This window comes from Vulpes vulpes, chromosome 13, assembly GCF_048418805.1.
Source record: "Vulpes vulpes isolate BD-2025 chromosome 13, VulVul3, whole genome shotgun sequence".
NCBI classification, from domain to species: Eukaryota; Metazoa; Chordata; class Mammalia; order Carnivora; family Canidae; genus Vulpes; species Vulpes vulpes.
The window spans coordinates 154,765,839-154,783,909 of record NC_132792.1 but is presented as its reverse complement, the minus strand read 5'-3'; the positions used below and the strand labels follow the sequence as shown (position 1 = coordinate 154,783,909).

The 18,071-nt window shown below is 36.3% G+C and overlaps 1 protein-coding gene across 1 annotated transcript in view; it reads left to right on the top strand.

Moving 5' to 3' along the window:
- ASPM (assembly factor for spindle microtubules) overlaps positions 1–18,071 on the top strand; it is a 70,557-nt gene that overhangs the window by 8,068 nt on the left and 44,418 nt on the right. The window contains exons 3-10 of the mRNA XM_072733410.1: positions 756–2,235; positions 10,912–11,016; positions 11,420–11,566; positions 12,851–13,096; positions 13,633–13,700; positions 15,872–16,013; positions 16,583–16,713; positions 17,218–17,393. Coding sequence (XP_072589511.1) covers positions 756–2,235; positions 10,912–11,016; positions 11,420–11,566; positions 12,851–13,096; positions 13,633–13,700; positions 15,872–16,013; positions 16,583–16,713; positions 17,218–17,393 — 2,495 coding nt within the window. The remainder of the gene's footprint in view (positions 1–755; positions 2,236–10,911; positions 11,017–11,419; positions 11,567–12,850; positions 13,097–13,632; positions 13,701–15,871; positions 16,014–16,582; positions 16,714–17,217; positions 17,394–18,071) is intronic.

Sequence of the window (18,071 nt, the reverse complement as noted above, 5' to 3'; positions counted from 1 at the left end):
GGCCCTGGGCAGGTCCCTCTGTGCCTGTGGTAATGAACGGGGCAGCTCAATCACACCTGCCAGCTCTTTTGTCCCCTGTGAGACAGTGCCACCTCTCCTAAACGCACTCCAAGAAGGGGTGCACACTCCCAGTACGGCCCAGGGGATCCTCAGACCATGCTGTCCTCTCCTGAGCCTCTGCCTTTCTCTACAGGAGTACCACTATGCCTGTCAGGCTCCACCCTGGGGATGGCACAGACTTCTAAAAACTTCAGGCTTTGAGTTCTGCTACTTATAAAAAAAATTGTGATAATCAGCCCCCTCTCATTTTCCCATTCAGTAGTTTTGGGGAACTGTTTTTCTTGTACAATCCCCTGTACACTGATGTGTGTGTCTCTCTCTCTTGCTCACTCACTTGGTCCTCTGTCTGTGATCAGAACTCCTTCCTCTCCACAGCACTTGTGATTTTTTTCCCCTCCAAATCATATCTCCTTACCTCTTATCTTCCACCATGTGACCCCTTTTCATCCTCCAGGTGTACAGTTTGTTTCTCAACCCTCAGATCAATTTCTTGGGTGTTCAAGAATGATTGACATGTATCTAGCTGTATTTTGAGAGACAAGGCAAGCATAGGGTCCCCCTACTACTCTGACATCTTAGCTCCTCCAAAAGACTATTTTGATGAGTTTTGAAGTAAAATGCATAATATTGCTAATATAAAGGTAATAATTCAATAACTATCAACTTAATCTGTATGTTTTACTTATTTTTTACAGAGGAGTCTTTGGGGTACGATTAAGAAGAAGAAAATGTCAGCCTCTTCAAATAATAAGAGGATTTCCTCTGTTCAAAATGTTAACAAAACATTTTGTGTTTCACAAAAAGCTGACAGAGTTAGGAACCCACTACAAGCTTGTGAAAATTTGGATATGAATGAAGGCTGTTCCCCAACAGAAAACAATTCTTTAATCCTTGAAGAAAATAAAATACCAATATCACCTATTAGTCCTATTTTCAAAGAATGCCATGGTGAGACTTCCTTGCCTCTTTCTGTACGTCGATCCACAACTTACATATCTCTTCATGCACGTGAAAACGGGGACCTGTTGAAAGTAGAAGATGCCAGCATGTTGGAAGATTTTAGTTTTAGTGAGAAAGTTGTTAATGAAGCTTCCTTTAACTCCACAAATAATATTAATGACCAGACTGAAGAGAACTGTAAACTTATTCTTACCCCAGCCTCTTCTTCCTCTTTGAACATTACACAAAGCCAAGGAAATTTTCTAAGTCCAGATTCCTTTGTAAATAACAGCCGTGCAGCTAATAATGAGCTAGAGGTAGTGACGTGTCTTTCATCAAATATACTTATGAAAGATAATTCAATGCCTTTGCATTTGGAATCAAAAAGTGTGCATGAAAATTACCGGAAAATCTTAAGTCCTGATTCTTTCATAAATGATAATTATGGACTTAATCAGAATCTAGAATCTGAGCCAATTAATCCAATTCTATCCCCAAATCAATTTGTAAAAGATAATATGGCATATACATGTATATATCAGCAAACATGTAAATTATCATCATCCTCAAATAAAAATTCTCAGTTCTCACAGTCTCAAGATCCGAGAACAAATGGAATTTTACCTTGTATTCCTGAATGTCAGAGTTCAAAATCTCCCAAAGCTACTTTTGAAGAACACAGAGCTTTAGAAATGAAGTCAGATTGTTACAGTTTTACAAAAAATCAACCTAAATTTTCTGCAATGCAGGATATTTCTAGTTGCAGCCAGGATAAACTTACAAGACGCCCAATACTTTCTGCTACCATTACTAAAAGGAAATCCAATTGTACCAGAGAAAACCAAAAGGAGACTAATAAACCAAAGGCAAAAAGATGTCTCAACAGTGTAGCAGGTGAATTTGAAAAAGTAACAGATAATACAAAAGAGAAAGACGATTTTCAATCTTGTCTTCCAGTTATAGATCCAGTATTCAGTAAACCTAAGAGTTATAAAATTGTAGTAACTCCTCCCTCAAAGACCACGTTAATTGCCCGTAAAAGAAGGAGTGAGGGAGACAGGGAAGATGCAAATGTTAGAATTACAGCTACAGGAAGTTCAGAGATACAAGAAATCAAAAGAATCCATTTTTCTCCTGTGGAATCCAAAACATCAGCTCTTAAAGAAACAAAAAAGATGACAACACCCATCTCAAAACATTTTAACAGAGAGAAATTAAACCTGAAGAAGAAGACAGGTGAGTCTTGTTGATAACATCTTTAGTGAAAGTATACCTACAAGGCGTATATTTGCTGTTTCTTTTGGCTTAGCGAATTTCCTATTGATAAGCTTGACTTCTAAGTTGCACTCTTCAGGTGCCATTTTGCTTAATAGAAGATGGGGCTGAGTTCTAAAATAGTTTTGATTTTGTTCTTACTGAAACTTTGCTGTTCATTATCTTTTTGCATTAATTTCCATTTTAAAAAAATACTGCATTAAAATACTTAATCCTGATTACGGAGTTATTTGGCAACCCCTCAGGTTTTATGCCCAGGGAAAGTACACCACTTCCTCACCTTAGTCCAGGCCCTGACTGGAAGACCCAGTGATGTGCCTGGACTATCTGAGAAAACACGGAAGAGGACTTTGCATACCCTGTGCACCTCCTGGCATTATTCTCCCTCAGCCTTTACTTAGCCATTAATTAGGAATGAAGACATTCCTAGAGGGAATGTCTCTAGGGTCTGCATTCCTTTGGGGAAAACAAAACATTGCTGTTCCTTCCCCACTACTCACAGCCTTTCCATCAAGTCTGCCTCAAAAACAGGACTAATTCCACCATGCCCATTGAACCCAGATGACCTCATGACAGTCAAGGGCAGGGCAGGAAAACAAACCACACTACTAATTTAACAGATGATTTGAAAGAATTCTAGAACTTCTAGGAAGTATCATACATCTCATTTCCCTCATTTAATATCTCATTTCCCTTTGAACATCCCCGAGTTTGAACGATTTTCTAGATCTCTCCAGCTCTGAACTCATGGTCCCTGATTAACGTTGTCTTTTATAAACATTCCCTCATTTTGTTATCTTGTTGAAACCTGGCTCTGCCCTGATTTCATTGCAACCCTCTACAGTTATGTCTGTTTTCTTTTCTATTTCTCTGACCTTGGGCCTCTTGAGATAGTAGCCCACCTTCGTTTTTTTTTTTTTTTTTTTAAGGTTTTATTTATTTATTTATGAGAGACACAGAGAGAGAGAGGCAGAGGGAGAAGCAGGCTCCATGCAGGGACTCGATGTGGGACTCAATCTCAGGACTCTGGGATCACACCCTGAGCCAAAGGCAGATGCTCAACTGCTGAGCCACCCAGGTGTCCCTGTGGCCCACCTTCTTTCTCACGGCTACTATTTTTTCTCCTTTTTTCCTTGAAAACAAATGAAAAGAAAAAAAACAGCAAAACAGCTTGAGGCTCTTTTTTAATCTCTCCCACCTGTATTCCTCCTTGTTATAATGAAAGATTACTCTCAAGATTTTTTTTTTTTTTTTTTTTTTTTTTTTAATGATCCTCACACACAGAGAGAGAGAGAGAGAGAGGCAGAGGGAGAAGCAGGCTCCATGCACTAGGAGCCTGACGTGGGATTCGATCCCGGGTCTCCAGGATCGCGCCCTGGGCCAAAGGCAGGCGCCAAACCACTGTGCCCCCCAGGGATCCCTACTCTCAAGATTTTTACATTTGGCTTCTTTATCATTTCAAAATCCTTGTAGGATATCCTTCCAATATCCTGGGTTTTTAGTTCCAACGTACTTAGTCCACATTCTCCTAAAAACATCTTCATTTCTAATCACCGTCTCTGTGATTTTAGCATTTTCTCTAGAAACCTGATTCTGACATTTTTTTTTTTTGTCCCCTTCCTACATATAGGATCCTTTAATCCATTATGCTTTCTGCAGCCTTCACTCTGACATGTCCTTACTTTCCTACTTTTACAGTTTGGATTCCATGACTTATCTTGGTCATTTCATTCATCTCTCTTCCCCTCATTGTATTTGTCTAGCAAATTCCAATCCCAATCCAACTCTATCTGCTCAATGCCTGAATCTTACTGATTGGACTTTAAATTAATGACCACAAATCTCAAAAAAGCTCTTAACTCTTTTTAGCTTTGTCTTTGGGTTTACTGACCGTTATCACTTTGCTACAGACTGTCTCGTCCCTCCCTTCTTTTCTCCTGAAACCTCTAACACCTTTCCTTCCTTCTCTCTCATGATTGATAATAGTAGTAACAATTACTGAGCATGTCCTCTGTCAGACCCACGGGTAAGTGCTTTACTACTACCTCCTTTAATACTCCTAACAGTCACACAAAATAATTGTTATCAATACCGGATTTTCAAAATGAGGAGACAAGGGCATCCAGAAGTTGAGTAATATGTAAGGTCACAGAGGCAGTAATGAGAAAGCTAGGATGCTACCCCAGGTGGTTAGACTCCAGAGATAGTCCTCTGAACCTTGTCTGAGCTGATGACCTGCTTCCTCCTTCATTGAGTCAGTGGAAGTACTGAAGAAAACCTTAACACACTTCAGCACTTACCACTCTTACTTGTGTATCATCCACAACTTTCTCGCTACCTACTAACGCCTGAAGTACCTATGCACCCCATGTGGCAGGGCTCTGCACTGGTACAACAGACCCTGTGCCCTTTTACCCCAGGACGTTGCCTTACCAATTGTCTTCTCTCTCCCATATCTTCCATTGTTTACTCCCGACTGAGTCATTTCTGATACAAATATGCTGTTATTCCATCTCTTAAAAAACAAAACCTTAATAACATTTATCCCTCTTCAGCCCCTGCTCCATTTTTCTGTTTTCTTCTGTGCAAAACTCCTTGAAAGAACCCAACTATTCACTTCGTTATTGTTCACTGAGATATGTATACTTTTCTGTGTAAACATAATACTGTGTAAACATGATACTTAAAAGGTGCTTTTAACGTAAAAAAAAAAAATCATTAAGAAAGTCGTTTGTATTAGCCATTTCCCCTTTGTCTCTTATTTTTTGAACCCATTTCAATCAAGTTTTGACTACTTTACTAAACCTTTTTTGTCAAGGTTATTAATACCTCCACACTATTAAATCTGATAAATATTTCTCAATTTTTATCTTGAACTATAAGCAAACTGGTTGATACTTTGGACTTCTGCCTTCTTGGAACGCTTCATTCTACCATCCGCACTCTCTCCTGGTTCTTTTCCTACTTTACCGGTTGCCTCTCAGTCTTCCTTGTGGAGTGCTCTTTATCATCCCAACCTCTAAATCTTGGAGTAAGTAAAGGCTTTGCCACTGACCCTTTTTCATACTTTTACTCATTCCCTTAATGATCTGGTTCCATCTCATAGTTTTCACTGCCATCCATCCATGGAGAAGGCCTCCCAAGGTTGTATCTTTAGGTGCACATCTCATCTATAGACTCATTTATCCGACATATAACATTTCTGCTTCAGTGTCTAGTGAACATCTTTAATTTGTCCAAAGCCAGACCTTTGCTGTCCCCTTTCCCATGGTACACCTACCTGGCATGTCACTCCCATCATAACACTTCTGTTGTGACCTCTCCTTTCAGGCCCAAACCTTGTAACTGTCCTTAAGTGTGTTTCTCTCCAAACTTTTCTTTATAAATTCAGTCTGTCTGATTTCAAATTCAGTCCATCGACAAATCCTATCTTTTCTTTCTTCCAAATACAGAATCTGATCACTTCTCAGCATTTCCAGTGGCACCTGATTTAGTCTGTTTCATTGTAGAGTATACTACTAGATCTTGCCTCTACCTTTGGCTTCTCTGTAGTCTATATTTTTCACATAACAACCAGGGTAATACTTTAAAAATTAGTTGGACTCTAAGGTATCCAGTTCTGTGCCCCCTAAAGGCTTCCTATTTCACTGAAAGCCAAAGTTCTTACAATGATACATAAGGCCCTGTAAGATCTGGATTGTCACCAACCTCCTCCCCACCTCACTCTTACCTCTCTTTCCCCCTTGCTTGTTCTGCTCCTACCACCCTGGCTTCCTTATTATCCTTGAATCCTCGAACAGGCTCTGTCTTCAAGGTATTTCAAGTTTATTGTCCCATCTATATAGAATGATTTCCTTCTCCAACTCCTTCATATCAGACTCAAAATGTCCAGTAACTTGCCCAAGGTCACAGAAGCTACTAAAATAGTTATAATTTAAACTCAAGTCTCCCTAACTATAGGTTAAATGTTCTTTCTACCATATTTTGCTATACTTTTATGGTTTAAGTAAGAGAAGGATCAGGTACATGTAAGAGTTTTATTTTGGGCTTTTGACCAGTGATGATAGGGATTGGGATCCACTGGCCTCAAATTTCTGATGGAGGCAATGAGTGGTATCTAATATCTGGCTTTCCTACTCCATTACTCAGAAACCTTCAGGGGCTCTCTGCTGTTACAGATTATTTCCAGGCTTGTTGTTCTGCCATTTAAGATCATCTTCATGTGATCTCTGTGTAGCCAGCCTGCTAATTTATATTCCACAACATTCTTTGCCATGCTAGTCGTCATTCCATCCACCCATTTATCTTGGTTTTTTTTTTTTTGCTTTACATTCATCACCATACATAATTACACAATTTTTTTTTCTTGTGATGAGGATTTTTAAGATTTACTTTCTTAGCAACTTTGAAAATTGCCTATTTGAATAGGCAGTACAGTATTATTAACTAATCACCATGCTGTATATTACATCCCATGACTTAATTTATTTTATAAGTGGAAGTTTATTCTTTTGAACCCCTCACCCTCACTACTCCCCACGTTAGGCAACCACAATTCTGTTCTCTGTATCTATGAACTTGATTTTTGTTTTTGTTTTAGATTTCACATATGAGATCATACAGTATTTGTCTTTCTCTGTCTGACTTATTTCATGTAGCATAATGCCCTCAAGGTCTATCCATGTTGTCACAAGTGGCAAGATTTCATCCATTTTTATAGCTGAATAATACTCCATATATTGAAGGACTCTTAGGTTATTTATATATCTTGGTTATTGTGAGTAATACTGCAGCGAACTTGGGGGGCATGAATCTTTTTGAGTTAGTATTTGTTTTCTTCAGAAAAATACCCAGAAGTGGACTTGTGGATCATACAGTAGCTCTAGTTTTAATTTTTTGAGGAACCTCCATGCTGTTTCCCATTGGCTTTATCAGTTTACATTCCTGACAACAGTGCACCAATGTTCCCTTTTTTCCCTTTTTTCTCCCATTCAGTACATTGTCTTTGATTTGGTTGATGATTTTCTTTACTGTGAGGAAGCTTGTAGTTTGTCTCCTTTATTTTACTTATGCTGCCTTTACTTTTGGTGTCAGTTCCAAAAACTCATCACCAAGGCTGTTGTCAATGCTTTTTTTTTTTTCTAAGAGTTTTATGGTTTCTGGTATCAAATTCAAGTCTTTGGTACATTTTGAGTTGATTTTTGTGCATAATATAAGATAGTAGTTGAGTTTCATTCTTTTGCAAGTGGCTGTTCAGTTTTCCCAATGCCATTTATTGAAGAGACTGTATATTGTATGTTCTTGTCTCCTTTGATGTAAATTAATTGACCATGTATGTGTGGATTTATGTCTGGGCTCTCTATTCTGTCTCACTGATCTGTGTGCCTGTTTTTACGCCAATACCATACTGTTTCGTTTCCTATAGCGTTGTAATATAGTTTGAAATCAGGTAATGTAATGCCTCCAGCTTTCTCAAGATTCTCAAGATCTTCTTTTGCAAGGTTGCTTTGGCTACTTGGGGGCTTTTGTGGTTCCAAAGAAATTTTAAGACTGTTTGTTCTATTCCTATGAAAAATGCCATAGGAAATTTGATAGGGACTTCAATGAATCTGTGGATTGCTTTGGGTAGTATGAATGTTTTAACAATATTAATTCTTTAAATCCATGAGTCTAGAATATTTTTCCACTTATTTGTATCTTCAATTTCTTTCATCAAAGTCTTAATGTTTTGTATATTGATTTTGTGTCCTGCATCTTTGCTGAATTCATTTATTCTAACAGTTTTGTGATGGACTCTCTAGGAGTTTCTATACATATAATTTCATCTGCAAATAGTGACAGTTTTACTTCTTTCTTTCTAATGTGGATTCTTTGTTTATTTCTTTTGCTTGCCCAGTTGCTCTAGTAAGGACTTCCAATATTGCACTAAATAAAGATGGCAAGAGTGGGCATCCTTGTCTTGTTCCTGACCATGTATCCTCTTATTAATTTTCTTACCTGTTGTTTTCACGCTAATTCAAATCTTTCACTTATTTCAAGTACAATAGTCAGCTTTTATTAACTCCCTGATGGCTTTCCTTTCCCTCTAGGTATAGTCCCTAAGCAAATTTGAATTCAGCGTATCTAACACCTTGTATGTACCTGTTAACTCTGTTTCTTTGCTTGTATTGTTTTGTTTCCTATAGATATTGTCTGACCAGATAACAAATTCTTTGAGAATAGGGAACTACCTATACCTATTTTGATCTCCTACAGGGTGTACAAGGAATGAATGAGTTTCTTTAAGGTAGCCACCTAGTTTAAAGAGAATTAGACACATTGAGCGTCTCTGACTTATGAGCCTATATGAGAGCATGATTAACACTCACTAAGAATAACTGGCTCTATTCTGGAAAACCCGGGAGAACAAAGGAAGTCAGTTTTCCAAAATACCTTTATTTAGTATTGATAAGGTGCCTGTTCTGTGCTATGCATTGTTCTAGGCTCTCTGGATACAAAGAGAAAAGGTATGATTCCTGTCTTCAAGCTACTGTCAGTCCTATAACTGAGCTATGCACAGGGAATCATGGAAGCACAGAAAGGGAGGCACTTCATATGGCCTTTCTGAGTGATGAGGAGCTGTGAGATGGTTCCAGGAAAGGATTCCCACAGAATAAAATGATTCCATGCAAAGGCACTAGCCTCTGCAGTGTATCAGAACGAGGACTTTTTACTCTTATTTTTATTTTAAAACGGTTCAAATTCAAAGAAACTTAGAACCTCATAAATACTGTCACAGTTTGACCATGTTCCTTATTTTTAAATTAGCATAGATTTTTAATCCCTCTAAATGAAAACTAAGGAAACTTTTTCTGAAGGTCCACTTAATAAATATGTAGGTTTTGCAGGCCAAATGATCCCTATCACAGCTACCAGACCTCCACCATTGTAGAAGGAAAAAGAGCCACAGACAATGTGTAATGAGCAAGTGTGGCTGTGTTCCAATACAGTTTTATTCATGGACACTGAAATCTGAATTTCATGTAATTTTTATTTGTCATGAAATACAGTCGTTTTATTTCTTTCCCCAATTATTTACAAATATAAAAACTATTCTATTCTTAGATTGTAGACCACGTTAAAAATAGGAGGTGGGCTGGATTTTTCCTTTTCTTAGTTCTGTTTATATTTAGTAGATGTATCATCTAATGTGAAACCTGCTTCTATTCTGATATAACCTATATATTATCCTATAAACTGTATCACTTTGTCACTGTGATTTTTCTAGCAGTTTCCTTTGTAGATAGCCTCTACTACCTCCCTCAGTGACCTGGGTTGGATACCTGGAAATCCTCTGAAGTTCTTATTCTTTACCAATCGCCCTACCAGTGGCTTGTTGGTTCTGCTATTAAAATAACTCTTCTTTCTAATTTGTCTCCACTGAGTCTGTTTTCATCTGAATTCTCATAATAGCTAAGTTGGGCCTCTGTGATAGCTTCCTCTTAGCTTTCTACCTCTTGATCCCTTTTATTCCATTGGCCACTGTTTTCTAAAATGTAAACAATGGTGTTACTTTTTAGATTTAAATCTTTGTCATACCAGGTATATCACACTGATTAATAGTGCAGCTTCTGGGACCATACTGCCTAGCTCTGCCATTAATAGCTTGTGTGATCTTGACCAAGTAGTTTAATTTTTTTAAGCTCCAGTATCCTAATGATATAAAAAGTGGATAATAAATAATGATAATAATAATAATAATAATAATACAGTTCTTAGAGGTTTGCTAGGATGATTACCTGAGGTATTCTATATTAAAAGACTGTGATGATACCTGCAACAAAGTATTCGAACATTAGCTACCACTATTTTCATTATGATTGAACTCTTTTCTACTTTTTTCAACCTCTCCTATTGTTTTTCTGATAGGTGTTTTTTTACTCCAGCCACATTGCAGGTCTGTCAACATCCCACATTCCTCATGCCTAACTTCCACTTCAAGAGTCAGCTCAGGTGTATACCCTTCTAGGTGAAGTTAGCTCCCTTCTTCTTGTTTTCATAGCTGCTTAAATGTCTTTCTCCTTTATGTAGTGTATTATAATTCCTTTTAAACTTTTGTAATAGACTAAGAACTTCTGAGGGCTGGGACCACATGTGTAATTCTGCATTCCCAGCACCTAGCACAGAATCTGCAATATATACCATTATTTAGTGTGTGTTTGTATATATGAATGTGAATCCTAGCTTCTGCAGACATAGGAAAAAGTGTAGCTTCTGGTTTATAACTTCGAGACGTAGATTTAATTGACCACCAAGTTCATAGCATAGTACCAGAGATACAGTAATTATTATGTATTTGCAAAATAGATGTGATGTTGAAGAACCCAAACTTAACTTTAAAACCGGTCATTCTGGGCAGCCCGGGTGACTCGGTGGTTTAGCACTGCCTTCAGCCCAGGGCCTGATCCTGGAGACCCGGGATCGAGTCCCATGTCGGGGTCCCTGCATGGAGCCTGCTTCTCCCTCTCCCTGTGTCTCTGCCCCTCTCTCTCTGTCTCTATGAATAAATGAATAAAATCTTTTTTTTTTTAAAAAAAGGTCATTCATGGAATTTATGTCATTTTTAATGCTACTGTTCTGCTTTCTAATTTATTTTAGATTCAAGAATATACAGAACTCCTAATTCTAAAACAAGCAAAAAAACAAAATCTATTGTTGCTGTGGCACAATCTACTTTAACCTTCATAAAACCATTAAAAACAGGTAAGTGCTCAATATTTTTAAAGTCACTGAAAAACTGACATGGAATGAAGCATTAATCACATTTGAAATGGAAATGGATTGACACTTTTCATTGAATTAAAGCCTTGTATTGTAAAAATATGTATTCAAATAACAGAATATTTTCTTAGACTTCAGTGACATTAACTCATGGTGACTTCGAATTTTTAAATAACCAGGAGATACAGCAGTAATTTTTCCCCTTCAAAATTTGATTACATTTTATACGTAAAACATTTTCAACTGTTTTCAGCACATAGTGGAAAAGAAAAATATTGTTCATTGTCTTAAAGGTGGTTTTGCTACCAAAAAATGATCTTTTGCTATATATTTCATTGTACTTTAAAAGAGAATTTCTTATTCAGTAAACCAATTTTATTCTTAGATATTCCTAGACACCCAATGCCGTTTGCTGCAAAAAACATGTTTTATGATGAACGCTGGAAGGAAAAGCAGGAGCAGGGCTTCACTTGGTGGCTAAATTTTATATTAACTCCTGATGACTTCACTGTAAAAACAAATATTTCTGAAGGTAAACATTAAGTTAATGTTTAAATTAAATAATACTCTTGTTTTAACAGTTCTTAACATGAATTGCCATTTTTTAATTATGCACATCTATTATAGTTAATGGCGTGGTTGACTAGTTCATTGACATGAATGCTAAAGATTGTGCAGGTGAGAATTCTTAGAGTATTCTTTAGTGAAAGTACCGAACTTTGCCTTTTCTTTTTGCTTCTCATTCTTGTTTATTAACCAATGCAATTCCGGCCTTTCAGAGGAATGAGTTATATTTTAATACAGATTCAGTTTGAGTTAACAGTGAAACATGGCTACTAAGAAATATAGTTCAATCTTAACCACATAATGAAGTATAATCCTGGTGAATAAATCTAACAGTCTGTGTGGCCTGATCTCTTTAGCCTTAGTTTAAGGTGTGTGTAGGCAAGCTATAGAATTTTGAACAATCTTAAAACCAGTTGATAAGAACTTTTAAAACATTTCAGTGCATGTTCTGGAAAAGTGGAGACTCAGGTATAGAACAAGATGGAAACATGCTGTCCTTCAAGCATTTGAAGGCTTTATTCCTGAGAGAGAAAGAAAGTTAACTTGTACTATTGCATAGAAATTATAGGGATCAGTTCAACTCAAGATAAGGAAAAGTCTTTGTAAACATTTAAATTGTCAAGCCATCCTATAGGCTGTCTTTTAAGATAATAGTTTCTTCATTGTTGCAGTGTTCAAAGAGAGGCCTGGTCTGTTTTTGTTAGAGAATAGTGTATAGCATGTTTACATTAAAAGGTCCTTTGACTAGACAATCTCTAAGGCAGCATTTCTTTTTCTCCAAAAGTAAACACAGCCTGACGTTTAGTTCTTCTTGAGATAAAGTGTGTTTTATGAAAATTCAGGTTGCATTTCAAAATTTAATTGATTTTTTTAAAGTCATATTCTTTAGAGACTTTTTTATAAGTTTATTAAAAAGGATAGAAACAGAGAAACCAGTGGAAGACTATTTCATTAGTCTAGGTTAGAGATGATAGTGTGGGAACTTGGGTAATTGCCGTGGAGGCTGTGAGAAGTGGTTAGACTTGAGATCCACTTTGCACGTAGAGCCCCATGTTGCAATGATAGAATGGTCTAAGGTACTGAGTGAATAGTAACAGCCATATTTTGAGATAGGAAAGAGAAGAGCAATCTTGGAAGAGGTGGAGAATACACCCTGTTTTGGCCATCTTAAATTTGCATTTATTGCTGGATTTAAGGATATATGTATATATTGTTTAACCAGAAACATTTTTCTTTTATTTTTGCCCAGTGAATGCTGCCACTCTTCTTTTGGGAGTGGAGAGTCAACATAAAATCAGTGTTCCTAGAGCTCCTACAAAAGATGAAATGTCTCTCAGAGCTTATACTGCTCGGTGCAGGTTGAATAGATTACGTCGTGCAGCATGTCGTTTATTTACTTCTGAAAAAATGGTTAAAGCTATTAAGAAGCTTGAAATTGAAATTGAAGCTAGGCGGTTAATTGTTAGAAGAGATAGACACCTCTGGAAAGATGTGGGTAAGAAAATTACAGAAATCTTGTGATTATTTATGTTTTCTATAGGTTTATTTATTTGAGAGATTGAAAGAGCGAGAACATGTGGATGCATGAGTGGCAGGAGGACCGGGGAGATGTGGGGGAGGGAATCCTCAAGCAGACTGCCCACAGAGGGTAGAGCCCAACGCAGGGCTGATCCCAGGACCTTGAAATCATGACCTGAGCCAGAATCAAGAGTCAGATGCTTATAAAAAAAAAAAAAAAGAATCAGATGCTTGATTGATTGAGCCACTCAGGCACCCCTTTAATTAATTCTTTAAAAATACTCAAGACTTTATATTTCAGAGTCAAAAATGTACATGATTTGACTTTGCTGCCTAAAGTCTCATGTACTTTAATATGATCATATATATATTTAAGAATGGCATGTATCTAAATTAACTAATTTCATATAAGTGATTATCCCTTTTCCCCACTGATTTCTCTCCATAAAATTTTATCTGTTGTCTCTATTTGATTAGTGGTCTGAGTTTACTTGCTTTTCACATGCGTTTCAGGAGAACGGCAGAAAGTCCTGAATTGGCTATTGTCCTATAATCCTTTATGGCTACGAATTGGCCTAGAGGTAAGTATATGCTTCAGTTTTTGAAATTATATACTTTAAAAAATTTTATACTTTTTATTATATATACCTTCAGTAGAATTTTTATTATATATTTTTAATAGATTCTTTAATAAAATGTGGTTTCATTTGGTTAGGTTAATAGGTCTTTCAGTATAAAATTTAAGATCCTTTAATAAACACTTAGTAGGTAATTAGATTAGGCCAGCATATATTATTGGTCTATCATCACATAGTAATTTTCCTGTTTTCTTAAATACGTGTGATTTGGTACTGGATATAATGACAAGTATAGTAAGCTCCTTTTTTGAGCTTTTACAAACAATAATACTAGGCTGTTTTAAATATACTTTCTAATTTAAACCTTTTCAAAACCCAGTGAGGTATGTTTTATTATTTCCACTTCATTGGCAAAACTGAAGCTTAGGTTTGCAGTGACATGCTATATGCCAATTATTAGTCAGGATTTGAATGTATACCTGTCTGATGCCAGAGCCTGAACTTATAACCATTTTGATGCAATTTTGATGCAATAAAAATGTCATCAAATTTGAGTGTTTTTCACTCATTGCATGGCTCAGTAAGACTTAAAATTTTAAAACTAACTGAATGAAAAAGACATTAGTAGTTGACTATTAGAAATATGATTCTATTTAAAAAATACTCTGTGTTGGGGATCCCTGGGTGGTGCAGTGGTTTGGCGCCTGCCTTTGGCCCAGGGCGCGATCCTGGAGACCCGGGATCGAATCCCACGTCGGGCTCCTGGTGCATGGAGCCTGCTTCTCTCGCTGCCTGTGTCTCTGCCTCTCTCTCTCTCTCTCTCTCTCTCTCTGTGTGACTATCATAAATAAATAAAAATAAAAAAAATACTCTGTGTTTCCAGTCTTCTTTCATCTTTTACATTTTCTTTAGGCCTTCGCCATTGTCACGTGGGATAGTCTGTTCAGTTTAGTCCAGGTTCTAGAATACAATGGTCTTTGGGACTGAAAGGAATTGTTAACAGTAATTTGGCTTCAATTTTCAAGAAATTGAGGCCCAAAGAGAACAAATTATAAGCTTACTGTGCTCACACAGTTTAATAGTGTCATTGCTAAGATTTCTTATTTCAGTTTAGTATGCTTTTGTTAATCAGAAAATTACATATCAACTGGCTCTGCTTCACATGTTAAATAATTCTAGAACCTTTATTGGAGTAGAACCTCTATTTGGGCTGTAGTGAAAAGCAAAAGAGTTAGGTAGAAACTTGTGATACCTTTTAAAACTTCTACTTGGATGTAGTATGTGTTGCTTCCATCCATATTCCACTGGCCAGAGCACACTGTGGCCCAACACAAATGAGATACAGCAAGTCCATGTCAGTTGATGGGAATATATAATCCTTTTACATGGAAGGGGGAAGGATGAGTAATTGTGAACAAAGTATTTTACCTCACCACCACATCTTAAGGTTCTGGTGGTGGCCATGGCCTTTGAGAATTTTAAGAAAACATCAGAGGCAAAAAAATAAGTAATATCTAGTAAAAAAAAAAAATCTTTAATATCTTTATAAAATAAAGTTTTTTCTGTTTTGGCATATACTTTTCATGCTCTTATCTCCACAATTGGTCAATGTAAGATTCTAAGATATAGTATGATACGGTTTTAGTTTTTTCTAGTTCCTTTAAAAATCAATAATAAGCATGTTGATGTTAAATTAATTTCATGTTTAAATCATTAATTATAAACAGATCTGAACTTCCCAAAGTATTATCTTAGATTATTTCCAGATGGATTTCCATCTGTTAACTATTAGAAAATTTTTAATATTTAAGTTTCTGTTGTACCTTCATGATATACTTAAGTAGAATAATTAATCATTGAATTTGAACAACATGCCTACTTTTGATAGTTCTTTAAAGGAAAAAATTAAAATGTAAATATGGTTTGTCAGATGATTCTTAAGAAATTATCTTAGTCCTGAGCTTTTGGTTTTTTTCATCGTACACCGTACACACTAAAGAATACACAGAGCATGTATGGTTTAAAAAGGTTATTTAGCAAATATCCATGTTATTTCCATACTATTTAGAAAATAGAACATTGCCAAATCCTTAGAAGATTGTAGTTTGCTTTCCCTTTATTGTATCCCTTTGCTCCTCAAAGGTCACATAGTCTGGACTTTTATTTCTTTTCAGACAGTTTTTGGAGAACTCCTGTCTCTGGAAGACAACAGTGATGTCACAGGGTTGGCTGTGTTTATTCTGAATCGCTTACTTTGGAATCCCGATATAGCTGCTGAGTATAGACACCCCACTGTTCCTCATCTATATAGAGATGGTGAGTGGTTCTACCTTCTTTGCATTCTTTCCACACTATACCTAAATGGCTTCTTTTTATTCTTCCTCGTCTCTGTTTAAATTTTATCTTCTTAGGGATGCCAGTGTAAATAGTCCTTCTCTCCACTATTCTCCCTTTCTTTACACCCGTCATTCCCCATCATTTCCTCCATCACTATAATTATTTTTACCTTTTTGTTGTCTCTACCCACCCTCTCCTCACAAGTAGGCTGTAAGCTCTGTGGAGACTGTATTTGTTTTAGCTCATTATTATACATATGGCACCTAGGATACGACCTGCATTGAGTAGGTGCTGATTAAGTATTTGTTGCATGAGACAGACTACATCACTTGATATCTCCGTACATCTGCTTCTTACTCAATGAGCTGCAAATATTAAAACAGAGTTTCTATGAGTATTGCATGAATTCAAATATTAAAAGCAGAAAGACGCATGGTGTTCTATTTGTGCTTACTATTACTTTTCTTTATTAGTACATTGTCATATTTTAAGGTGAAACTTATCTTTCACAGATTAACGTGCTATGCTTTTTTGTATTTCTATTTAAGGTCATGAAGAAGCTTTGTCTAAGTTTACATTGAAAAAGCTATTGCTGTTGGTTTGTTTCCTTGATTATGCCAAAATATCCAAACTTATTGATCATGATCCTTGTCTTTTCTGTAAAGATGCTGAATTCAAGGTATAGTGTTCATTTTCTCTTTTTATATTTCACATTTAAGACTTTTGCTTGTTTTTATAATGTATTTTCACTTTTAAAACTTCTAAGTTTCCCAAAGAAGAGTGCTTTGGAGTGGAATAGGATAATAATGCCTGTCTAGTCCATCTTACTAGTATTTCTAACTTTCTAACTTATTCGTTGACCTTTAAGCCAGCACACATCCCTGAGAATCAAATCAGCAAAACTATGCTTCTAGGGAATTAACAGGGGAGAAATTTCTTTCTTAATTTAGCATATTATCAAATGAATACTAATTTTTGGAGTTTGTTATTAAGAGATATTTTTTAAAAGGCCTTAAATTGGAAATTTTTATGTACGTTATTACCATATGATATGAAATCTACTTTTTTTTAATATAATACCATTCATTTTACTTTATTTCTATATGCACAGAATAAGAATCTGTTGTTATCTAAATAAAATTATAATCTTGGGATATAATACCTGGAACCTGTTTCTCCACAGACTAGTAAAGACATTCTTCTGGCTTTTTCACGAGACTTCCTAAGTGGTGAAGGTGACCTTTCCCGTCACCTTAGCTTATTGGGATTACCTGTTAACCATGTTCAGACACCATTTGATGAATTTGATTTTGCTGTTACAAATCTTGCTGTAGACTTGCAGTGTGGGGTGCGCCTTGTGTAAGTATAAGAAAATAGAATTATTTTTCTTAATGACTAAAATTTTCTGGAAAACACTTTTCTGTATTTATATTGTCTTTATTGCTCTTTTTTTTAAATTAATTTATTTGTGAGAGTGAGAGTGAGTGAGGGGGAAAGGCAGAGGGAGAGGGAGAAAATCCTCAAGCTGAGCACAGAGCCTGACACACAGGATCCCAATTCCAGGATCCTGAGATCATGACTTGAGCCAAAATCAAAAGTGGACACTTAACCAATTAAGCCACCCGGGCACCCCTCTTTCTTGCTCTTTCTTGTGATGCAATAATTTTTTTAAGGGTTAAAAAAATTTGGGATAAGTATCTGCAACACTTTTGTAAAATGGTGTCAATTTTAGATCCAGAAACCTGGTTTCCTATGCAGAATTTTTTTTCACGCTGACAGTGACAAGAGTCTGTGAGTAGAAACCAGTGGGGCCCCAGAATAGGAGTTGGGACAAGCATGGAACTAATTAAAATATCAAACATTTAAGTAGCACATTATGTTGATAGTGGTTTCGTAAGTACTACATTACTTGGGACCAATTCTAGTAAGTATTATTAACCTTGTGTAACACATGAGGAAAAGTAAGCTCTCAAGTAAGAGTGCCCAAATTTTATACCATGATTAGGACATGAACTCAGGATGTCTGGCTTCAAATCA